The 25348-nt window shown below is 43.1% G+C and overlaps 5 protein-coding genes across 6 annotated transcripts in view; 4 read left to right on the forward strand and 1 right to left on the reverse strand.

Annotated features, from left to right (window-relative positions):
• The window catches only part of LOC126565322 (40S ribosomal protein S5), a 326252-nt gene that overhangs the window by 97914 nt on the left and 202990 nt on the right, over nt 1-25348 (reverse strand). Inside the window, exon 6 of one of the 2 annotated variants that reach the window (XM_050222489.1) lies at nt 6591-6601. The exons of the other annotated variant lie outside the window; for it this stretch is intronic. The gene's annotated coding sequence lies outside the window, so the exon portion shown is untranslated. Of the gene's footprint in view, nt 1-6590; nt 6602-25348 lie in introns of those variants that run through there. 2 annotated transcript variants of the gene reach the window in all.
• LOC126565035 (dolichyl-phosphate beta-glucosyltransferase) overlaps nt 1-25348 on the forward strand; it is a 159300-nt gene that overhangs the window by 85064 nt on the left and 48888 nt on the right. The gene's annotated exons all lie outside the window — the stretch shown is intronic.
• Nucleotides 5087-11717, forward strand: LOC126563896 (uncharacterized). The gene is made up of 10 exons (XM_050220686.1): nt 5087-5129; nt 5242-5455; nt 6325-6627; nt 7348-7446; nt 7522-7620; nt 7975-8175; nt 8412-10685; nt 10873-10971; nt 11046-11147; nt 11353-11717. The coding sequence occupies exons 1-10, from the start codon at nt 5127-5129 to the stop codon at nt 11715-11717; spliced, it is 3759 nt and encodes a 1252-aa protein (XP_050076643.1). The 5' UTR covers nt 5087-5126.
• Nucleotides 12180-12996, forward strand: LOC126560376 (outer dense fiber protein 3-like). The gene is made up of 2 exons (XM_050216336.1): nt 12180-12458; nt 12892-12996. Exons 1-2 carry the CDS (start codon nt 12180-12182, stop codon nt 12994-12996), a joined length of 384 nt encoding a protein of 127 aa, XP_050072293.1.
• LOC126560377 (vascular endothelial growth factor receptor 1-like) lies at nt 13764-15390 on the forward strand. The gene is made up of 5 exons (XM_050216337.1): nt 13764-13772; nt 13872-14442; nt 14505-14622; nt 14685-15231; nt 15319-15390. The coding sequence occupies exons 1-5, from the start codon at nt 13764-13766 to the stop codon at nt 15388-15390; spliced, it is 1317 nt and encodes a 438-aa protein (XP_050072294.1).

The following is a 25348-nucleotide window of genomic DNA, read 5'->3' on the forward strand; positions in this document are numbered from 1 at the left end:
GAAGGGAAACGGCGGTTTGTTTGTTTGTCGTAGCGAAATCCCCAGTCTCAGTGAGGGCCGTAAAGGCTTTTCTCCGCCACGGCGTACGGCGATTAGTAGCACTACTTCAGAAACAAAGTCTAAATGAATTTTAACCCCATATCTGTTTATCGCTTTTAATCGTACCATTTGTAAATGATTCGTGAAGAGACTTGATATGATGATAGTGCTCGTACGACAAGCTTTAGAACGTTACGAATGTGGTTGGTTGGTTGGTGCTCTAGAATTGGACACCTTACCAGAGGGGTGGAAAACCCGTTCCTCTAACAAGTTCCAGTTTCCAATTAACCCTTCTGTGTGTGTGCGTGTGTAGAGATTATGTAAATCACCACCTGACGCCACCAGATTCGGGTAAGACTGCAACGCGGGTCAAAGCAACGAACTCGAATGCTTGTTTTCCGCACTTAATTTATTTTTTGTTGCTGCTACTGATGAACTATTTACGTAAACGATTCAAGTTTTTATTTATCACGCATTGCTTGCATATAGGGAGCGCACTTTAAAGTGCCACTTTCGCGTGAATCGTTTTATATCGACACATGATGTGAATAAATCAAAGCAAAAGTAAGGCAATATCTTTGCATGACACCTCTTTTTTTTTCTGCGCCTAACAGGCGTTTCAGGTTGATCGTGTAACGCGTGGGAGATAGTGGGCCACTAAAACATGTATTTGGTTTTACTTGGCTAGTGGAGAATGTCTGAAAATAGAAAAAAAATGATGCAAACCCCAGGACATTGCGTTTAAAGAGGTCAGAACATTCTCACGATTCAAATACGGTCATTGATCAGCATGAAAGTGATGATAGATGACTTATAAGAATCTTTAGGAGAGTTTTTTTTACATAAAAGTTTACGTGAAAATATAAGATATTGTAGAATATCTATAGAATATCTATTGGAATATATTAGAAGATTGTTTTTGGTCTTCAACTTCTGGTTTTATATTGGCTTTTTTGCTTACACCAAGCTGGACAGCCTGGAGTTGTTTACTAGGGAATTGAGTTTAAAAATCTTGTTTAAACATTGTTGAACAATACGTCCCTTTTTCTATGACTTTTTTGGAATAAATTTACACGCTTTCCTACTCCAACTGTCTCACGTAACTAACCACTGCAATGCCGACCAAAATGGCAATCAAAATTCCACTGAAGCAAAGCTCGAATAAAAAATGGCAAACATGCACGGCCTGTCACGCAATTGTGCATCGTGTACTCGTCAAGATCAATGTCAAATCCGCTCCGTCCGTTGGCTCCCCGGTAAGCATCGACCAACCCGCGCACTACTTATGCTAACTGACCACCCACAACAGCTAGTGGCGAGCGCCCACAATGCCCCGCAGGATCGTACCGTTACCGCCACTGCATTGCGGAAGTCGCCGTCTGATCGGTCTCAGACCCAAACCCAAACACATGGTCCTAATTTCGATGGATTAATCTGGCACGGGGCAGAGCACGAATGGGTCGTCGTGTGGTTGGTAAAGGTTATATATGCCTCGGTAATTAGCCAAGAAACGAGGGCTTTTGTTGTTGTGGTGTTACTCCGGATGAAGGTGCGTTCGTTTGCTCGCACCGAGTGGTCGCGTGGGATGAAATGGATTCATCCAATTGGGAGCAAATAAGCGCTAGAATGGGAAGTAAAATCACGCCACCTACCAACATGGGATGTTGTCATCTGTCAACCGAGGCTTAAGTATTTCTCGCTGACAAAGGACACGCATAGTATTGAATTGTACTTTTTAGGGGTATTTGAATTTCAGCTCTATAAACGTACCATAGTTTAACTGATACAATAAATGAAGTTGACAAACATCCTTTTAATTATACCGAACACGGTTCGAAAAAACAGTCACGCACAATTCCATTTTCTTCGGCACGTCAAAGATCAATTAATCGTTGTTTCGGTGCTTGCTGTATATATTTTACTCTTGGATTTACAACCTGAAAACCATCCCTTCCATACCGCAACGATGTCCTTTGCAGCAAGGAAAAAAAGCGCTGCAGAAATATTTTATCACAGGAAGGTAGAACACAGCATAAATTATGCCACTTCCTGTCCAAACCCCCCACCGATGGCGACCCCCTGTTAACCTTGACGGGTTGCATTGTTTTCCCAACCGACATTGAACCTTTGAGCCGTCTTCGCGGCGAATCCTGAAAGGACCAAGGGCACGACCAAGTATGTCCAGCTGCGGGCAAAGAAAACATTTCTTATTTACATAAATAAACACCTGGGACCATGATTCCCCTATGTATGTGTGTGTCTATAGGGCCGTCCCTTGTATGTGACGTATGTGTGAATTGTACGGGCCACTCTTCATTGTTCATTGTGCCATTGCACCACAAAATGACATTTGTTTCACCGTTTCGGCACGCTTCCTTCGTAAACCTCGAGCTGGAACAGGGTGTCCTTCGCGGAGAGAACTTGCTTCGCGAAAGGGGTAGCATACTGTAGGCCGCTGTTGACCGCACGAGCCTTTCCAACGTGAAGAAAAGCGAAACATAATCAACGATGCATGGTTTGGTGCAGAAAACTCGTCTCCAATTGTTTTTCTCCTTTTATAGTGTTCCTCCAGCATTGGCGTGTTCCATAAGCCGTGTAGTGTTTTTCTTCTTTCTGTTAATTGCCCAATAAAAGAGATGTCGATAGTCGCAGTTGACCGAGATTGGATCGGTGGGCGCTTAATGGGCCGCTAGTTGTAACACATTTCAGTTGATAAGCAAACAGAAATTAAGGCCTCTCCTGAGGGCATCTTTTTGGAGTGATTGCGCCACGGATTGAGCTGCTGTGTGGGAACGGTAGAATTTCAACCTGTTTCACGCCCGTAATTGCTTTTGGCCTGTTTTGGGAAGGTTTGCAGAGACTGTGTTTGGTTTGCTGTCTTTGGCTAGGCGGCTGTGGCTAGGGTCGTTGTTCAATCGAAAGTATCTCTCGGACGACTTTCGAAGAATTTCCTTATCGAGAAGATTGGTCTCTTGTGATTGAAGGAATTACACGTATTTGTGTTATGCAAGCGTGAGAAGTATGTTGGTTTTTGTTTACTAATTTCTAGAAACTTTAAGCTCATACCATGTTTGTTTACACCATGCAGATACCATACATCAAGCATCTTCATTAAATTGCTAGTAACCTTTTACTATTTTTGGGGCGATCTTCTTCTCTTCGCAACCTTTTCAAATTTGTACTAAAAATCTCAACAAAACCCCCACACTACCGTTCCGTTGTCTATATTCGGACCGGCCACAGAGATACCCCATTATTCGCAACATGCCCTCACCGTACAAGGAAAGAATATCGAATAAATAGGAATAGCTCAAGAATAGCCTCGAAAAGAGATCAAAAGAGCGCAGCGCAACAACACAACATCCCCCTCCGCGAGTCATCGTCCCGTGAAACGAAAAGGTGCGGACTGATCACAGATTGCAGGCTGGTGAGGCCGGCAGAACTGGCCCGGCGCCATTTATGGAATCATCAGAAGGGCAAACGGGCAAAAGCCGGCAAGCCTGTGTATGATCGAGCGTCGTGTGTGTCTGCAGGCACAGCGACCAGTCGTCTGCATCTGGAGACCTGTCCATCAGGCGGTACGCAGCTTGAGTTCATACGATCGGTTCAGCAGCAGACCTTCCAGCACGCGCGGTGACATAATCAATAGCTCAATAGCCGCAGTAGTTGAACAAAAACATGACCAGAAACTGTCCCCCGAGACATGTTGTGCTCGGTGTAATAATTTATTCTCCAAAGCCAGTGCCAAGGTGCCCATACGAACCGCACACCTTCTTCGTCTTTCGCTGATGGACGGTAGTGTCTGCGAAGATGAAAGATGGGACACGATCGATCGTAAGTACCCACGTAGTTTCGAGAATCACAACAGGCAAAAAAGTGTGAGAAAACTCGCTGGACATGACGCCACGAAAGGGCATCTTCATAGCGAGACGTCGACACTGCTGACCTATTTATCCGATCGGGCCCTTTTTGCTGCGAAAACACACGCAACGAACGGCATTCGATCGTTACAATCGAGTGCATTCATAATCAGCAATTCGCATTAAAAACATGTGAAATCGTTTCGCCCAAGAAACGCGCGAATGGAATGTCAGGAATTCGAGGCAACTTAAGCGATAAAGAATGAGATGTAATCTATTTAGTGCTGATATTGGAGCTACAACTTTGTACTTGCCGTTTTTTCATCGTCAAAAATTTATGATCTGGGTACAACATCTTGTTATGAAATTAAAGTCTCACTAACTTTAACACGAAACATAAATCTAACTCCCGACATGCTGACACTCCAGTTTTTGCGCGGGCTAGAAATAGCTGGCGGTAAATCTCGTCTCGTGCTTGCACTTCGTTGTGCACAAGCATACATTGCACTAATCATTGCACTTGTTTACGGCACCGAAACCAATTGCACGTTACGCTTCAGCTTACGTGCAGCTGGCAAGATTGCATGCCGGGGCTTTCTTTTTTTCTGAAATATCCTTGAAACCCCTCAAGGCACAAGGAAAATGGTCGACTGGAGGTGAGGTAAAAAGTTTTCCTTGCTGCATCGGGAAGGTTTTTCCGCGCACCAGCGGGGCTGCTGGTGGATTTTCTTCCGGGTAAAGGAAGCAATAAACCTTGCCCGTTTCCCGTCGTGTGTTTCCCATAATTATAACTTCATCTATTTAAACCATGGTCGTGATTTGCGGCTGATTACATTTGTGGCCTGGCTAACCCAGAGCAGCATGACTCTGTTAATAGTTCTCGAGTATTAATATTAGCTTTGGAGGAAAAAGAATGCAATTTTAAAAACACTAATTTAGAAGCAACTGCAACGAAACGACTCCATTTTATGTGTCAAATCTTTCTTATACTAATGCTACTAATCGCAGCTAGCCTTGCCAGCTTTAGTACACTAACGACCAAAACGGTATGAATAAACAATAACAAACTTTACGAAATTTCATTTTCCAGGTTTGTAAAATTTCGGTCCAGATTTAGAGCAGTTTGTTAAATAAAGGAGGGCCAATTTTGGTGAACAAAATATAAAGAAAGTTGTTAATTGTTGGTGTTTGTGAAGGAAGCGGTGTGTCGTGTATATTGCAAGCAAGATGGTAATAGACTGTGACAAGATTACATATTTCTCTCTATCCCAGTGGAGAAACTAAGCTTCCCAACGATTGTTCCTCTAACGTGTAATGCTACCTTTTCCGGACACATTCGCAGGTTGTACTAGCCAGCACGAAAACGAAACATCTGTCATCGACCACAACAACCACCTACCGGCAAAAGAGTACTACCATCAAGAAGCGGTACCGTGATTCGTATCGCGTGATGGGTGGGTTTGAGCAGCGTCCCTGGACACCGACGAAGCGGCGGGGCCCGATCGCGGCAGAACACCGTGGCCCAGGGCCACAATATCTTCTACCACAACTACTCGGTGAGTCACGGGCAAAGTGAGTTTATGCGTGGGCTCTGTCGTTACGTACGTTCGTACGCAACTTCGTTAATAGCTGTTGCTGGACCAGGGAATATATGGTTTACCCGGGAGGTAACATATATTCCACCTCGATCGCAAAGCTACTCTCTCGCTGCACATCGATGTAATGTCAAATCGAATTAAGATCAATCCGTATTACATCCATGCGGCGACGAGAGCTGGTGTTGGATCTACAGAACGGAGGAAACGCGAAGGCCATGCTCTTGACTCAACTCGGAGCCGCTGGGTGGGCGTTGAACTGAGTCGTTGCCAAGCAAGCCCCAGGGGGAAGCAACGAAAATGAGTAAACAAGTGCGCAATAATACCCCGCGAGTCCAACGGACTGTGCGCGGCAATCTCGATCTCAACGAAAAAAGTTCCACATTACCATATAAGGTGATGAGCGACGAACACACAACGAAAAACATCGCGACGTCACACTCACGCAATGACCCATCCGGATTCGGTGGCATCAGCCTAGCCATCCACTTCCTGTCTCATATGGTCAATTGGCAATAAATATTTATTTTTGCTACCATATTTATACAAAAACGCTGCACAAAAATAACAGCAAGTTTTTGTGAGTGAAAACGTATCTACAATTTAATGGAAAGAGTAGAAATAGGCGTGACAAGCTGGAAGACCGGTACACGCCCACGATCAATGGGAGTGATGTTGATGGCGCAAATTAATCGCTAGAATAATATCAATACACTTGTGTGGAAAGGCAAATCTGTTTGGAATTTTATGCAGGAGATTAGTCGGATCGATGACGAAGAGGACTCCGTTTTAGGACACGTTTTTTTTATCTAAACATCTTCTCATTTTAGGTACGAAAGTGGTAGATTCAAAACGACAAGCCGCACCCGCCTACAGCTTCGGCCAGCGACACAAACCACGTACGGAATCGTTCAGCCCGGGACCACTGTACAACATTACCGGGCTCGGTTGCAAAGGGAAGGATGCACCACCGGCCTACTGTTTGCAGAGTCGTCCGAAGGAGATACCGAAATATCTGACCCCAGCGCCGGGTGAATACAACATTGAAAAGGCGGACAAAATGCTGGTTAAATCAGCACCGAAGTACACGTTCGGTGTGAAAAAGCCACCGAATCCGACCAGCCAAACACCAGGTATCCGTTCGTACTATGGGAACGGGGAAACGTTGCTTCCGGCGGGTGTCCAAACATGGGGCGAGGGATTAGCTTCCACACTTTGATACAGGAAGTCAGGTCATACTGCACCATCATCATCACACCAGGACTCATTGGATACAGGCAACACAGAGAACACACTTAAGCGATCATTCATTCATTCTTTCCATTAGTGCATCCCACTCAGAAGCGTCTTCAATATGTCATAGCTTTACCATAACGATACACCCAATCATGTACGAGATTCATCATCATGATCACCGTATCATTCGTCACGAGATCCTTTCGCCACACATAAGCCTTTAGAAAATGAGAACTAGATAAACACAGCGCAAAAGGACAAATGAAAACTATTGGTTTGTGCCAGCATTTCCTTAATTCCGTAGAGAGTAGTTACCTTGTCCAACATTGAAGAGTATCGTTTTTTGTAGTTTGAGTATAAGTTTGCACATTTCGGGTGAAGATTGGAGTGAAGATTTGTGCACCTGTTTCGGTAGAAAGTAGTGTCCCGCGTAGTAAAATTTGATATTTTTTAAGCTCTCCAAAACTAACCTTTCATCCCAACATACCTTTACCGTGGAAGAAAACTAACCGTTATTGTAGGTTGCTTGCCAAAACAAACACTTAACCTATGAAACTTTCTCATTTGTGTGAGAATCCGAAGAACAAACCCCACAAACCCCGTGCCATATCTTTTAGCTCCCGGAGACTACAAGCCGGAACGTGTAGCGTTAGATAGTACGCCGAAGTTTTCGTTTGGCATCAAAACCGAGAGCAAAATTCGCAACGAGACACCAGGTACGATGGATGGAGATATGTTTATTTTGCGATGTGTTTGTTTATTATTCTTTTCTCTTGGATATTGTTTTCTAGCGCCCGGTACCTATTCGCCGGAGAAAGTATTGAAAGACAAATCACCAAAGTATAGCTTTGGATTGAAGGTGATTCCGGAAAAGATTGAAGAGACACCCGGTAAGTTGTGGGCAAAATTGACAGACGATTTCGAATGCGTATTAGAAGGCACTATCAATCTGGATTTGCTCTCATTTTCGATGCTTGTACACGATGTTACATAAATATGTCTTGGGCTAGATACACCCTTACGAGACTCTTTTCTAACTAACATCTCAAACTCAAACTAAGAGGTTTTTGTTAGTATGACGTCCCGAAACGGACACTAAAAACATCGAAGATTCAAGACATGATCTGACGATCGCATTCCATTGATGTCCAGGGTATTCAATAATTTGGATGCCAATTTTTTGTATGGATACATTATATTTTTGATACCTTGTTACATTAGCTGTGTTCTTATACCTCTTCCAGCACCGGGAGCGTATCAGCCAGAAAAGGCACTATCGTTGGATAAGAAACCGGCGTACAGTTTTGGGCTGAAGACGATCATTGAGAAGCCTAACAACACTCCAGCTCCTGGAGCTTACGAGCCAGAAAAAGTGAAGATAAACAACACTCCATCGTACAGCTTTGGCATACGGCCTACAATCGAGAAACCCAACACAAATCCTGGTAAGTATGCATTGCACGGGATCAACAGACGATCACCAGCACTAGAATAAACTGAATGTCGCTTAACGATTTTTTACGTTCTTTTGTTTCGTTTCCATTTGCCCATCCGCTCACGGCTGTCTCATTATGCTGATCCGCGGCTTTCTGGCACGCTCCATCAACCATCCATCTCTCTCTCTTTCTCTCTCTCGTTATCTTTGGCACGCACAACGCATCGTTCATCTGCATCCGCAAAGCACCGGGCGCTTACGAGCCGGAAAAGGCCAAAAAGCTGATCGATCACTCACCAGCATTTGCATTCGGCATGCGCATCAATCATGACAAACCAAACAACACGCCCGGACCGTCAGCGTACCAGGTGGAGAAGGTGAATCTAGATCATCAACCGGCGTACAGCTTCGGACTGCGCACCAACGTATCAAAGCCGAATGTAACGCCCGCACCGGGTGCCTACTGCCCGGAAAAAGCAAACCTAGACTCGACACCGAAGTATAGTTTTGGCATCCGACCGACAATCGACAAACCGGACAATATACCCGCTCCTGGAGCGTACTCTCCCGAGAAGGCCAAAGTAGATAGTAGCCCAGCTTATAGTTTTGGTGTGCGCTCTAAACCAGAGAAACCAAGTGCCAATCCTGGTCCGGGTGCGTACGATGCGGACAAGACGGTGGATGGGAATTCACCGGCGTACTCGTTCGGACTACGGCCAGATGTTAGCAAACCGAACAATATTCCCGGTCCAGGAGCATACAATGCTGATCGTGTTGATCATGCGACGCCGGCGTATTCGTTTGGTGTCAAGACAAACACGGATAAGTTGGATCGAATCCCTGGGCCAGGTGCGTATGATGCGGACAAGACGATGGATAAATCTTCCCCAGCATACTCGTTTGGAGTGAAAACGAACGTACAGAGGCCAAGCGTTGTACCCGGACCGGGTGCGTACGATGCGGATAAACACGACAAATCCTCTCCAGCCTACTCGTTCGGTGTGAAAACTAATGTTGAAAAGCCTAGTGTGATCCCCGGCCCGGGTGCGTACGATGCGGATAAGGTGGTAGACAAGTCATCACCAGCGTATTCGTTCGGTGCCAGGACTAATGTGGATAAGCCCAGCATTGTTCCAGGGCCCGGTGCATACGATGCAGATAAAACTAATGACAAATCAGCGCCAGCCTATTCGTTTGGCGTTAAGACGAATCTGGAGAAACCGAGCGTAGTTCCCGGGCCAGGAGCATACGATTCGGACAAGTTGAATGATAAAACTACACCAGCGTACTCTTTCGGAGTAAAGCACAACGTAGAGAAACCAAGTGCTATCCCTGGTCCAGGCGCTTACGATGCAGACAAGACAATTGACAAATCATCTCCTGCATACTCCTTCGGAGTTAAGACGAATCTGGAGAAACCGAGCGTAGTTCCCGGGCCAGGAGCATACGATTCGGACAAGTTGAACGATAAAACTACTCCCGCGTACTCTTTCGGGGTAAAGCACAACGTGGAGAAACCAAGTGCTATCCCTGGACCAGGCGCATATGATGCGGACAAGACGATTGACAAATCGTCTCCTGCTTATTCCTTTGGAGTTAAGACGAACGTCGAAAAACCAAGCATTATTCCCGGTCCCGGAGCATACGATGCAGATAAAGTGATTGACAAGTCTTCCCCTGCATACTCATTCGGAGTCAAGACGAACCTAGAAAAACCGAGCGTAGTTCCTGGCCCAGGAGCTTACGATGCGGATAAAGTGAACGACAAAACAACTCCGGCCTATTCCTTCGGAGTAAAGCCTAATCTAGATAAACCGAGCACAATTCCTGGCCCAGGAGCGTATGACTCGGATAAAGTGATCGACAAGTCTTCCCCAGCATACTCTTTCGGCGTTAAGACAAACGTAGAGAAACCTAGCGCTATTCCCGGACCGGGTGCGTACGATGCAGATAAAGTGATCGACAAGTCTTCCCCAGCATTTACGTTCGGCGTTAAGCCACACATCGAAAAACCCAATATTATTCCTGGACCGGGTGCATACGACGCGGATAAGGTCGTTGATAAGTGTTGCCCAGCGTACTCGTTTGGTATTAAGACAAATGTGGAAAAGCCTAGTATTATACCAGGTCCTGGAGCGTACGATACCGACAAGGTAGTGGATTCACACACACCGGCATATACGTTCGGTGTGAAGCCCCAGACAACGAAGGTTAATCCTACCCCAGCTCCCGGTGCATACTCCCCAGAGAAGTATGTTATCCATCATCCAGCCTTTACGTTCGGTGTGAAGCCACACATCGATAAGGTCGATGTTATCCCAGCACCTGGTGCATACAATCCGGAAGCAGTAAAGTTAGACAACAGCCCGGCCTATACATTCGGCGTGAAGTCTGTGGTAGATAAGGTTGATATGACACCGGCACCGGGCACGTATTCGGTGGAGAAAGTAAAGCTTGATCATTCGCCAGCGTATCCGTTCGGAATTAAGGTGAACCGAGAGAAGCCGAATGATGTACCAGGTAGGTTTTGGGGGAGTAATTTAGAAGTGAATGCGTAGTTAGAATTTGGGTAAACAATCTTCATTCGTTTAAGCAACTTAATAGATTCATGCTGTAGAAGATTAAAGTATCTACTAGAATTGGCACAAGAAGAATTGCAATTTTTCTGGACATGCCTTAATGCTCCTTGTTTAATGTTTCTCTACAGCTCCTGGAGCCTACAACCCAGATAAAGTGAAGCTGGATCACTCACCAGCCTACAGTTTTGGCATTAAGCATAAAGGTGAAACACTGAGAGATACACCGGGTAAGGAGATGTGCATCTATTTTTCCGGACTCTTCGTCACTTACAACATCTTTTCTTCTCGAACTCCTTCACAGCACCATCGGCCTACCAACCGGAAAAGTGTAAAACCGACTGTTCCCCCGCGTTCAGCTTCGGCGTGAAGGTAAATCACGAAACGATCACTCACGACGGTCCAGGTAATGCTTTTTTATGCCGCTTATTCCACATCCGTTGCGTTCTCGTATGCGCATGCGAATTGTCTCGTTACTTGGTGTCTGCATGAACGTTATCAAATCCTCGTATCTGTTCTGTTCTTTTCTTTTCCCAACTGTTTTATGTTTCTTTATCCGTATTCGATCCCTTTTTCTGTTTCCTGTGAATGTTGCTCGTCGTTGCATGCAGTTGTGGTGCTGAGCGATGAAACGGCAGCTGCTGTTGCTGCTTCGTTGAAAACGTTGAAGATCAGCAACGGGGCCACGTCTGTTGCTAATCGTAGCGAATCGACGAACGTCTCCAACACGACCAGCTCCAGCACGGTACAGAATGGACACGGTGGAGAAAACTCGTTCACGACCGTCACCACCACGAGAACATCGGGCGGTTCGATGAAGGTGGTTCGCGAGCGGAAGACCACTACCGAGGAACGCTCGTCGGCAAGCGTTGAGACGATCGGGGAAGGATTGGTCCCGAACTGCATTGCGGGCGTTAAGCAGCTTGCCAATGTGCAGCATCAGCGTATGGTGTGCACGGGACACTTCAGAGCCTAGAGACGGCCCGGCAAATGGTTGGATGACCTGCACGCCTGTGTGGACTCCTGTTACTGTAGTCGTTGGTCTTGCATTAGTTAGTAGTGTGTTAACGTGTTACGATAGTTTGTTTGGATAGCAACGTCCCCATATCTGATTGCGATGCGTGTAGTAATTGTACTGTGCTTTCGTTTAGTGTTCCTAATCGCTTTCGCTGCTACCCGATTATGATAACATGTATCGTCGTGGTATTCGCACGCCTGCATGTCCCTGCGTTGGTCTAGTTCTCAAAACCAAACCCACTCTAATGGCTTATTGTGTGTGTGTGGGGACGAGAAGGATCTGACTCTCCGGGTCCAAGGTCTCTAGATCATGATCCATCATATTGTTGGACCCATGCCCCAGTTGAAACACCAGAATCGTGATTTGTATTCGTTCTCCATTTTTTCTCTTTCTCTATCTCCAATTTTCTGATTCTAACATATGTCTGAACGAAACCCCAAAGCTCCTAACGAATACCACATCCCGAACGTGCTCGGTTCGAGCAAGGAAGGGCCGATCCGTTCGGCGCCAGCCTACACAATCACCGGCCGACAGAAGCAAACTCTTCCTGAGTGCATTGGGTTCCCCGGTCCCGGTCACTACGATGCGAAAATCGATCCGCTGGTAAGACGGGCCCCGATGTTCTCGATGGCAACCCGGTTCCGCCGTCCGACGGATGAAGCGCTCAAGCCCGGACCGGCCGCTCACTATCCGGAAAAGGTAGGCGAAAGCTTGTGGTTGAAGGCATCGATTGTTGCTCGTACTATTTATCTACTTTCCCGTGTGCTTTTCTCCTCATTTGGGGCTCCATCTCAAAATGGGAATTGTTTCATTGTTTGGTTTTTATCCACATTTTATAATTGGCAAACTTTTTCTAATTTTAAATTTTGCCACCAGGGTTTGAATCTGTTCGAAAGAGGTCCTGCTTTTTCCTTTTCCATCCGGCACTCCAACTATCTAGCACAGAAGACTCCCAGATATGTGAACAGTTTGAAACCATGCTTCTGGACATGAAAATAGCGCAATTGTTGAATTATAATTATATCTTTTTCCCCCTGTACATATCTCTCGTGTGGTTCTGTTCTTTTTGTGTCGCTCATCATCTTCTATCGCTCATCGACGTCTCGCTCACAATCATGCACAATCTGCCTAGATTAACCTCGGTCACGTACCGGCCTACAGCTTTGGCATCAAGCATTCGGAATATTTGGGCGACTTTCCGGAACCTCCCCGGTACCGCAATCAGCTGGTAATTTAAGACGTACTACCGAGACTCCGCGCATCCACGCAGTGACTTTTGGCTTCTGTAACTTCCATACACCGTACAGTTTAGTGCGCTAGCGTCGCAAAAATGAATTCTATCTACACACTTCTTTAACACAACACTGTATTCCGAACTCCACGCGTATAGTGCCACCTTTTTTGGGTGCTTTGGTGCGTCAAGTGTGAGGAGCCAACTCTATAATGCCTTGCGTTTGGCAACCGAAAGAAACACACTAACAAAACGCTGCCCCAGGGTTGATTGCCAGCGGTAGGATTATTATGAAGCAAGCAAGCATTAATGTTTCTGATGTATGACTAATTTTGCAAGAAAGAGAGATGAAAAACAAACAAACACAACGACTTTGGCTGATGTGGAGTTATGTGCGATAGATATCCGAAAATGGCGAGTATTTGAAGCGTGGTGATTGAAATTAATAAGAGGGTAAGTAAAAACATTACAGCAGGTGATTTGTATTAGTATCAGTAATTAAACTCAATTCATCTCAAAGGTGTATGAATTGCAGAGCGTGTGTAGTTGTTGTGACTGATGAAGTAGCTTATGGTATCAAAATAGGGCATCGAATGGCTGTACGCAATGAGTCATAGCCGGTGCTGGAGTTCTTTTATCGATTTTATTCTCATTAGCTGATAAGAGATCGTACAACTTGGTCATGAATTTCTTACACCTGTTGTGTCAAAGTGATGAGCTAGAAAATTCATCGATCAATCTTTCTTTCCTACCATGCGAATCACAACGTTGGAATGATTGTCGTGCGAGAAGTGTTAAACTAAAGCTGGAGTTTGTAATGAAAAAGGAGCTAGCTGTGAAAATTGTGTTCTGATGTGTACTAATGAAGCTGCTTTTTGTAGGAAGATCTCCAAGACAAACATCTTCCGAATGTGCTGTCTCTGTTACCTGGCATACTAATATGTGATGTTTCATCGAAGCAAGGAACTAAAACCACGGAGACAGTGCTACAAACCTCCAGAAGTATTGAAATAGCGACAACGACTCATCTAATTATGCTGATTCTAGTAATCACATTAACGTTAATCGTGATGCTGATCGTCATTTACATGACGTGCGTACATAAAAAGCCTTCGAGAAGTTCGAGAAAAAAGGGACGCTGTAAGAGTAATGGTGGTGACAGTGATCAGCACTTGAGAGCAGAAGAGATTTTAGCAAAAGTACATCAGTTTCGACGCGAGAAGGTACAGTTGGTCGAAAGGATAGAAAAGGGTGAATATGGTGCTTACTGGAAAGCGATCGTGACAGGAGCTGTTGGTGATCCTTCTACGGAGATGCAAGTAATGGCCAAGGAAGCCGTGGAACAGTACGATCAGCAAATGCTACTGAAGGAGCTGACGTCTTACGTACGTGTGGGACATCATGTGAACGTGCTTAACTTGCTCGGCGTTGTAACGGAGCACATGAAACAAGGTACGAGGATACAATTTCTTCGAGGCCGCCTTTCGTTTATAACAATTTGGATATGTTTTTAGGAGAACTTTTTCTAATAACAGAGTTCTGTCGGTTTGGTAATTTGAAAGATTTTCTAGTCCAAAATCGTTACGCGTTTCGGGACGATAGTATCGAACAGTTGTTTGCTTACGATTCTAGGTAATAAGAAGCGTTAGAAACAGATGTTCACTATGCAATTATAATGCACTTCTCTCTTTTAGTATCGCTACACTAAGTACGTTTGGTGTGAGCCAATCCTTTACCAAACTGGATCTTCTCGGCTGGACTTATCAGATTGCTTGCGGATTACAATACCTAGCATCTCGTGCATTTTTCTATGGCAATCTATCCGCTCACGATGTACTGCTCGGTGATGGGAACATAGTAAAGCTTGCAAACTTTGCAGTTCCTCGACGGTTAAATTCGTCCACAAAACTAACCCAAAAAAATGTCCAATCACTAGAGCGAATGGCTCCAGAATGTCTCCAGGACGAAGGAAAGTTTACGGCTAGCTCTGATGTCTGGTCGTACGGTGTACTGCTGTGGGAATTATTTTCATTGGGTAGCGATCCTTGCTGGGATATGGTAACGCACAGACGGTTGATGGATAGTTTTGAGAGTGGTAGTCGATTGCCGAAACCGGAATATGCGGACGATGAAGTGTACCAGATAATGAGGTGCTGCTGGCACCGGGATCCCCTCGAGAGGCCAAGCTTTACGGAGCTTTGCTTCAAGCTTTTTTGTATGATTCCGAGCCAACATTTAAGGGTAAGTTTGGAAGGTGTTTAGGAATTAGGTAATGTTTAAATCTGCCATCAGCAAATGTAATATTTTCTCTTTGTTTATGTATTTCAGCACTACGAAGAACTAAGAAACATCTACTGCTGCATAAATGCAGTAGATAGCGCAGTATTAAAACAAGATTAAAATCGAGCGCGAAGAACAATTATGTTGTTGGTGAACCTGTATTGAGCAGTAACGATATTTTATTAAAAAATTATGCATTTCCTTATTTTAAAATTAGCTTATCGCTTTTTGCTAGTTTCTATCTAATTTTTATATGTATAAAAAGCAAAATAATTTATAAATCTAAAAAAGAATTTAAGAGAAAAATGCAAGTTGAGCACCTCTGTTGAACTGCTCGAATTTTGCTGTACAGTTGGTTTTTATTTTACGACAGTTTTTGTAACACTTGAAAAAAATGATAGGAAAATGCATAATTTTCATTATTTGATCAAGAAAAGTAATGAATTTACACGAGCTTTAACACAAAGTAGTAGACTTATGAGCTTTATTTATAATAGCCACGAACCAGCGTGCTCGAAATCTTCTATAAACCAATCCACGAATTATAGCACGTTATGCTATAATAGATATTTAAACCCGATACGGTTTGTCGTCTCTTACAACATTATTTTGAAGCTCTTTTCGTCATATTCTGTTTGCTTTGTATCATCATTGGTTAGAGATCTAACGCAAGAAAAAGAAATTAAATTTAAAAATTAATTTTTCAGTTAAACCATTTGAAAACAGAATGTTTTCCAAAGAACCAATAGAAGGACACCATTTGTGTTCGATGGAGCCGCTCGCGAATTAGTGTGTAATTTGGATGAAAACTTCCCTAAGAGCGATCCCAACATTCCCCCTTTTCCATTTTCCTTTTTCCGTTTCCCTTTCACGTCATCCATTCGAGGTTAAAAATGCGTTAATCGAGCACTAAAACGGGGTCGGTCGGTTGACAATAACCGGCACCAACATTCATTTGCGTTCTGCGCGCTAATCGTTACAGGGGAAAGTTGACTTTCCGCTGTTGTGACGCTTCCACTTGCACAGTCCCGAATGCGTGGAACAATTTGGCCGATCTGAATGGACGATAATTGATAAAAGTTTTAAATTGCCGCAATACTTCCTAGCGAAACGTGTTACCACGCGTGTCGTGCGGGCTGTGGGGATAATTGTTTATAATCCTTTCCCAAATTGGAATGTGAAGCAAGGAATGTGAAAATGGGTCGAAAATTGGAGTTGTCGAGAAGCGAATGAGTCGCGCACATTTATTTATTTTTATAAAATTAATTAGAAGCAATAAAAAATCGCATAAGAAGCGGTACAGAAATACGTAGAATGAGAGAGCTAAAGTGCGTACGATAATGATTTGATGTGGAAGACATTGCCGGTGGCGCACATACGCTGAATTGCGAGTGAGCAAGGTTCGGCATGGTCCCTTTTCTAATATTTCCCATAACTCTGCGGTGCACATCCGGCATCGCTCCAGAAGAGTTTGGCGCCCCGGGAGTGAGTGCCCATGTGGGAGTGAGAAATGTTTCATCCGGTCTTGTGAGTAGGATGCTTCCGTTTTGGTCGGCGGAAGGTTTCTATTAGCTTCTTACACATCCTGTTATACTTTACCGACGCAGCGCAGGAGATTCTGCACAGTACAATTAGTTTACATTGTATTTCCCACACAGACACATAGGGGCGCATAAATACATTCGTTAGGAGTAAAACATTTGCAACACAAAGGCAGAGAAGCGTTCAACAGTTTGTTTCTTCGGCTTTTCCTTCCAGCCAGAGAAAAAAGGCGCTGAATAATTGTTTATTGTGTTTGCAGCATAAACAATATACTCACGTACAGGCAGACAAGCTATAGCCAATTACAACACACATAATGGCCAGCCCTGTGGAACAAATCTCGAGAAGCATCATCCATCGATGGACGATGGAAAGTGTTTGGAATATTAATTTTCCAATCCCAAGCAGCGGCGCAGGGTTTGGTTGGTTTTATTTTTGGTGTCGTAAAACATTTGCATAAAGTAATGACATTTACGTGAGTTGCTAACGACACGTTAGAGAGGGAAACACTTTTTTTGCTCCATGTGAGGATTTAATGTTGGTTTTTTAATTGCTGATTTTAATACATTGTAAGTATTGTGATGGATTTAATAGGTTTTTCAAATTAAGATGCAGTCGTAGTTAATCAAATCAAAGATAATTTTGTAATACAAATTTGTACAGTAATTATAAAACGATTTTGATGATTTTCCGCAACAATATTCATTTTTCTGTGACCCAATGCCTTTGTCTTCATAAATCTCAATCAATTTCTCTTTATTAATTAATTTTGTTCAGTATTTTAATTTAAAATATATTTGCTTCAATAGAATCCATGTTTCAGTTAATTAATTTTTATTTCTGAAATTTATTTCTGAGTGTTTCAATTGTTTAATACAAATTATTGTGGTGTATTAATTTTTCTATGCCGCTACAATGTGTTTGCTATTGACTTCTTTAAAGCACAATCACAACAAACCGAACTACCCAGACTTCTTGCGCCTTTCCGAGAATCGGTCCCACGCCACAATTTACACAACTCCTAAAAACATTGCTTTAGCTAACACATCATCATCATCCTGGTCTCTGGCACAACCAACAACAGTCGCTCATAAAACGCACTTTGTGGCTAGGTAAACATTTTAACGACCCTTTTCTTCAAAAAACCCCCGGCAAACTGTAGCAGCAGTCACACAGTCACAGTAGCAGTAGCAGTCGTCGATGTGGCACACAGTGTCGCACACCGTGTAAGAACGCGCTTTCCGTGCTGTGTGTTCGGTGTGCGGCGGTGGTGCTGCAGATCGGGAAACTTTACATTGCTGGTGTGGCATTTGTGGGCATTGTTGGACACCTGTTAAACTTCAAAAGCCGATAATCCTGCCGAACCGACCGACCAACCGGTTGGGAAATTAATTGAAAAAGTTTCAAATGAACGCCACAACCGGTTTCGGCCGGTGGTTTTTCTCGTTCGGGAAGGGGGTGGTGTTCTGCTGGTGCGTTTGTGTTAAACATCTGCAAAAGGTGATTTCTTAGCTTGATTTATAGTTGTAAAAAAATAGTTTTTAAAATAATCTTTCGAATTAAATTTTTACTTGAAATTCCAGTTTTCGTCGCAGGGTAAAACTTAGTCTAATTTTCGATCAGGTTAGCAGATGGATCTTAATGACAATAATAATATCCATAGAATGATAGGATCAATTAGGAGATGACACGCAGCTTGTCAACCATAAATTGTAATCAATCCTGAGAAAAGCACTCAAAAGGTACGACAATCAATAGCGTCTTCACATAAGATGATGAAACCGATTATGACGATGCTATTAGTGATGATGTGACGTTTCTTAACGTATCGTAAATTGCTTGAAGAATAGCAAAGTAACGATGGCTTAATTCTGGTTTCTTTCAGTATCCCTTTGTTGCTACAATTTTCAAATAATAAGAGGAAAAACCTGCTTATTTGGAGAAGATATAAGATAAAATTTGTATGAGTAACGCCACAATATATTGGGCGTTTAGTGAGATGAAGAATACTTACTTATCAGACGCTACAACCGCTTTGCGTTCTTGGCGCCGTCGTCCGCCAATCCGTTATCCCGGCTTTGATGGCTGATGATTCCACGCCATCCTCCCACCTCAATCTGGGCCTACCACGCCTCCTCTGTCCGTGTGGACGGCCTACAAGGACTTTCTGAGCTGGGTCGTCCGGTGCCATGTGTATAACATGGCCAGTCCATCGGAGCCTGGCGAGACTAAAGCGCCACACGACGGTGAGCTCGTCATACAGTTCGTACAGCTCGTCTTTGTAGCGGCTCCTCCATTGATGAATAATAAACATATCAACAATGAATGTTTGAAACCAAAGCTTACCCTACATTTAACCATTTCTCCAGCACCGGCACATAGCTGATTCGCTTGCAAACCAGCTAGTAATTCTCATAAGTTGAGAAAATTTGGATCGCAATACATATGAACGTTTGAAACGACTTTCCTTTAATGTCTTACAATTCATACCGAACTCAGTGTCTCTTCAGCTTTGAAATCGAATCTCGTCATACATCCTACAGTATTCACGATAATCGGTACTAACTGAGAGAGTTTACACAGCCAATCGGTCATAGCAAAGCGCCCTGTTGAAGTAAATCTTCAAGCATTACTTTAATTATTAGTTTGAACCATTTGGAATCGACCTATCTCTTGGGCTTAAGAGATCTGGCCAGTAAATTCAGTCGTTTTGTTTGTCTCTTTGTACAGTCCTTTTCAACCGAAGCCTTTGGTGTCCAATTCGTTAGGCAACTGTCAAGATTCCTACTTAAAACAATTATAATAAGCCCTAGCTCTAGAAACATGTCTCTCTAAGGCTCCCACTACAAGGCTGCAGATACTCCAAAATTATTAATTTTCGTTTTGAATCGACAGGATTACTTCATAATGGTTATGATAAGTCTACTGAGCATTTTATGTATACCACCATCGCTAAATAAAACCCTGGTGGATGGAATTAAGTTTTCCTTTTTAATTGAATTAAGTTTTGCACCCAAAATTATCATACCATAATGAAAGTGTTGCTGAATATAATCGCTAAAGATTTGCATTCGAAAACGCACACACACACACACACTCACACTTACAAAAAACCTCACCCCCATCGTGGGGAAAATTAGCTTCAGCAGAAGAAAAATCACACCACGGTCAGGGCCACGGCAGACGAAACGGTAGCCACTGTTGCCTCATTTTATTACAGCACCCTCCTGTTTGAAGATTCGTATCCGAATACAATGCTGCTTTACCTGACATTCAAACCGCCCCGGTACACGGCCCGAAGGATATTGCTACCCACATCCCTACTAAGTACGTGCGCAGCGAGACGGAAAAGTGGTAGCCATTTTCGCCGAAACCAGTGCCAGCGCTACGCTGCCTCACTTCATGCCCAGGATTCTGGTGCTGGAGTTTTGAGTTGGGTGAAAATTTAATTACGCAAGCTGTGTGAAAAATGACACACATACCGTGAACCATCCACCAACAGCAGGACGACCGGTGAAATGGCGATAAAGGAAACATTAAACCATGCTAGTGGTTTCTTGTTTTTTTCCCCCACTCGCTCGCTTCTTCCAATTTTAGGAAACGTACCACGAGGTGATGGGGAACCGAAGGATCCGAAAAAAAGGATTTAAGCGTCGGAAGCGGACATTTATAAAAAAAAAAACACCACCATTTCGGTACCATTTGTTGCTTCTGCCCGTGAAAAGCGTCTATTCTGTGGATGAAGCATTTTTCCACGAAACAAAACCAAAAAGCGATGTTCTGTACCTATGTATGTGTCTCGGCCGGTGTTTTTCCCCTCTCCAGCTACCCAGGAAGCAAGCCGAGTTTCCGTGTACTAAATTCTACGAATTCACGAGTCACCGGCGTATGAAGCTGGTAAAATTTCGGCGGTTTGTAAAATTTGCTGCCTTCCCTTGTGAAGCGGAATTAGTTGGGTGCGTGTTTTGCAGATGAAATGAAGCACCGGTTCGCAAGGGGAATTAACGCGAAATGAGGAGAAATGGATGTGGTTGGCGGGTAAGTGGCTTGATAAAATTCCTCATCTGTTAGAACTAGTGCTATTGTATTGCGGGAATTGACACGATTCCATTTGGTGGAACGATAGCAAATGGTGAGATTTTCCGAGCTTAATTATGGAGCTGACTGAAGTAAAAACAACTCTGCAGTAACATTCCAAAGCAATAGCACAACATTTACATTTAAAACTATTTCAGTTGATCTAACATGTTGTGTGGCTGTGGGTGAAGGTTTAGATTTTATGGAGGTGATGTATGATGGTCATTAAAATTGTGGGAAAATCTGAACCTAATTGATAGTGATGTGTGGTTGAATTAGTTAATTATGCTACAGGAGAGATATTTTGAGATGGATTGATGCAGGTCACAGAAGGATTTGAATGGAAAAGTAATCAACTAGCCAGAACTCTACCAATGTTGTGATGTTTTGCAAATAATAGTCCGCAGGTTTAATCTGTCGCTGCCATTGAGTGGACCTCACTGGCTAGAGAATCTCTTTAGTCTTAGAATTATCACACTAGAGACACTCATATTAGTTTGTAGGATTTAATTTTGAAATTTAATTTTTTAAATAAAATTATTATGTGCCATCGATTTCGTTTTAGCAAAATAACAACTAACCTAAAGCTAGAAAAAAACTTCAAATTTACGGATATTCTGATAAGAATGAAAATTAAAAAGGCCCTCTACGAATCGTCAAGTGCGAACCCTAGCTTTAAACTATGATTCTTAAAAAAAACGAGTCATTTGGAGGACCGCTAAACAGTATCAACTCTTAAAGAAAAGCATTTTATGTCCAATTTTTGGTGACTCCATCGTATCTCGGGAACCTCTAAAATATTCCGATACGAATAGATGAGGACGAATTTAGATGAGTTCGCCCATTTGCAGCAAAATCGCTTCCCGAGCGTGAAGTGTGGAAATTGCGCCACCAGCCACCAAAAACTAAAGCACTATTCAACTCAATTAGGGGAAAATTAAATTAACATAAATTGAAAATCCTTCCCGAAGTGGAGCATGGAGCAGCAAATCCTTTCTTCCTGGTAAATATGCCGGTGAGTGGAAAATTGGCAGATATGGAAGAAAGTGAGAACACACGCACGCATGATCAGACCGTGTTCGACATGTTCGATGTGGTGACAAATTGGGATAAAATGTTAAACGGGTACCGGGAACGGTGGTTTGGTGCTTTCAAAGGTTAAGAACTATTGTTGGCGTTGATCCTTTCGATGAAGCTATGTAGCATTTGTTGCCATCGAGAAGATCCTCTGAGGCTGCTCCGATTTGTTCCGTTAGTGTGGTGCTAGTGAAAATAGATGACATACTTTGAAGGGTTTGATTAAAACATAATTAAATCATCACGAGCGAATGCCGATAACGGAACAGACTTGTATGGTGTGATGTGTATCTCAAACATAAGTCACAAGAAAAGCATTTATATTTCTACGTCAAAACTTACCTCATACTACGCTTCACACAGTTGTGTCGTTATAACTGTAAAATAAAAGATTGGACATGGACACCTAAATTAATTTTGATCGTATGATAGCTCCAAGCACCACGCCCAGACGTCTCAACTGGAACGCCATTAACATCAAAGCAACCGTTGATTAAGCTTGGTGACAGTTTAATTACTGTTTGTGACGTATGCTAATTCGAACGAGATGATCCCTTTCGGCAATTGTTTATGTCAAACGATCGTCTAAAACATACTTTAGACGAATTCTTTTGAGGCTTCATCAAAGACATGATTTTTTAAATCAGATTATTTGCTTTTTTTAGAAGACTCTGCTCCCAGTATATCACTCTCTGACACACTCTGAAAAAAATCTAGACATTCATTTGAAGCCATAATCGCCTCGATCCCTGCTCGACCGTTAAGCACAACCATAATACGAGCATCCATTCGAGTGGCCGTCTAACGTGGCACGAAGTATGCGAAAAGAAGAAAAACACCAAAATCCTATAAAAGAGTTCAAACGAAGAATACACACACGCGTCCACTATATTCTACCTAATCCAATCTCGTGCGGAAGCTTCGTTTTAATGTCGATTCAACATTTGATCTTGCTGAATTTCGGCTTAAACGTTTACGAGATACAAGCCGAATGAGAGGGCACATACACACACACACACACACACACACACACACTAAAAAAAACAACCCTCCAAACGCCGGAACTCGAAATGAGCTCGAAATTTTGGGACCAAACCCCAGGTCCAGAGGAAAAATAACGAGCGCGAAAATTCTCGGCAAAACGGTTTTCTGTCCTCGTGGTTGGTCTTTTGATGCGAGAGCACGTGTGCTGCTCGCAGGCCACGTTTCGCTGTGATGTACTGGTTAGTGGTCTTTAGTCATTAGAGTTGAGCGACACAAAAAATATATGTGTATGCCTCCCATTGCCAAGCATACATATACATTCAGCATCAAATAAACCTTTCATCCTCATTTTTAATGACTTTTATGTGCGTCGGAAGGATTAGTGAGCCGATTGTGTCTTGCTTTTTTGTTTGCCATGGTGTGGTTCCCTCCACGAATGTGTGCTTTTGAAAGGGTTACTTCAAGCTTTTAGTGTTTTTGTGAATTAAACCGCTGGCCTTTTTGTTTTATAGCTCAAAAAACGCAGTTTTTGTGTGGTCTGAACGAGAATTATGCTCTGCACACAGTTTGTTAGAAGTATCTATCGTTAATAGTCACGAGTTTGATTAGAATAAAATCCATCGATTCAATCGACCAGCTTGCCCGTTGATGATTTAATGTTTCAATCATACGGTTCAATTTTGATCCTTCCATAAAGGTGACTGGGTTAAACTGCTCTCACCTCCCGATCACGTACAGACATCGTCGTCACAACATTCTCACAGAAAACACCAAAAAGAACCGTGTGCAGTGTCACATCCTTATCCACATAGGTAAAATGAATCAAAAGAGCAACTCAGCCCCGTGTCGGAAAAGGTCACACATTCCGAGGCAAGGTTTTTGCTTCGTCACCCGCTTTTCCTTGCTCAATTATTAATGGTCTCCGTCTAGACATTTATAGGTAAAATCCCTTTCCAAAGAGCCGGTGCGATATTGTACAAATGAGTTGGAGTGGAATTTTGATTGGAAAACATCCGTTTTCTTCAAAAACGAGCAAAAAGCGGAAGTGAACGGTGAAACAGATGTAGTAGGAACATACAATAAAACATAGTACCGGGCCGGTGGCCGGGGTTGATTGGGAAAATGGGATTGGGGGCGGATCGGATGGCAGATAGGGTAGGGCAGATGCTCACGTTACGGGTCATGTCACCGGGGGATATGGAAGAGATTAGAAGACTTTCCACAAGGCTGCCGGAAGTACACCAAGTTTGATAAGCGATGGTAAAAGGAAGTTTAGCGGCAAGTATATTCCTTCTCGGAAGAGCGCAAAGTTGCATCCGGTGAGTTGTAGCATAGGTGTTTGACAGCAGACAGTCGATTCAGATGAGTAAAAAAGCTGACAAAAAGTGATTTTTCAAATGAATCCGTTTGCTTTTAATGCTGTTTCTAAGGGATGTTTTGGGATGATTTTAATAATAATTTAAATATTTGACCTTAAGTATTTAAAATTGTGCCCAAAGAAGCACCGTCTTCTAGCAAGTAGTCTTACTATACTAAGCTAAAGGACCTTCGACTACGTTTCGATAATATTGTGCAGAAGCTGTTAGGGCTAGATTTCAATCTTTAAAACAACATTTCAAGATTTTCGTTCACATAACACTTTATATCAAATCATTTTTAAAATAAATCATTTCTACAAGCCCTCCCACGGATGTTCAAACGACCATCCCAACAGGTTGGAAAAATCAACCCCACAAAACGCTCACAAATACGTTTGTCTTCCGTGTCTAATTTGGAATGGAAATATGGAAATGAAATTCAGTTGGCCACCGCTGAGCCAACCATTCCTGGGCAGGTATCATCACCTGTCCCTGGACATCCGGCGACCAGGCTTACACCGTTGACGAAGTTTCCGATGGTTCGATGATGGTTCGACGATCAAAATATAAATTATCTGGTCAAATGGTTTGGGTTTTGTGTGGGGCTGTTGTTGCCCCGTGAACAACGTCGTTTTACCAGCTGTAAAACAATTTACAACAAACCATGGTTTTTGGTTCATTTTTATGCAAAGAATATTTTCAGAATGGAGTCGATTCGATAGTGGTGCAAGTGGGCTGGTTGATTTCTCATCAGTATTGGATGTACATTTGGAGGGAGAAGAAAGACTTGTTGATTTTTTTTTGATTGATTTTTAATCGTAAAAGAAGGAACTAAATGTTGGAAGGTTTTTTTTTATATCCTTCCAGTAAGTAGATAATAAATAAAATTGCTATTGAAGAAAGTTTATCGCCTGTAACGGATACTAGAGAAAGAATTCATCGATAGAAATAGTTCCAAATGCCATAGAGCAATGTAAACAAATGCCTAAAAAGAAAAAACACAAAACAGTTCAAATGGCTTCGGGACAATAAACAGCTTC

This window comes from Anopheles maculipalpis, chromosome 3RL (genome assembly GCF_943734695.1).
Source record: "Anopheles maculipalpis chromosome 3RL, idAnoMacuDA_375_x, whole genome shotgun sequence".
In the NCBI taxonomy this organism is placed as follows: domain Eukaryota; kingdom Metazoa; phylum Arthropoda; class Insecta; order Diptera; family Culicidae; genus Anopheles; species Anopheles maculipalpis.

Bases quoted from the DNA above. Each gene is read 5' to 3' on its own strand.
- LOC126560377 (XM_050216337.1), top strand. The intron at 14,443-14,504 runs GTACGAGGATAC...ATATGTTTTTAG, and splicing joins AACGGAGCACATGAAACAAG to GAGAACTTTTTCTAATAACA. The intron at 14,623-14,684 runs GTAATAAGAAGC...TCTCTCTTTTAG, and splicing joins TTGTTTGCTTACGATTCTAG to TATCGCTACACTAAGTACGT.
- LOC126560376 (XM_050216336.1), top strand. From the start codon at position 12,180: ATGTCTGAACGAAACCCCAAAGCTCCTAACGAATACCACATCCCGAAC. The intron at 12,459-12,891 runs GTAGGCGAAAGC...CAATCTGCCTAG, and splicing joins CCGCTCACTATCCGGAAAAG to ATTAACCTCGGTCACGTACC.
- LOC126563896 (XM_050220686.1), top strand. The intron at 5,456-6,324 runs GTGAGTCACGGG...TTCTCATTTTAG, and splicing joins TCTTCTACCACAACTACTCG to GTACGAAAGTGGTAGATTCA. The intron at 11,148-11,352 runs GTAATGCTTTTT...CGTTGCATGCAG, and splicing joins GATCACTCACGACGGTCCAG to TTGTGGTGCTGAGCGATGAA.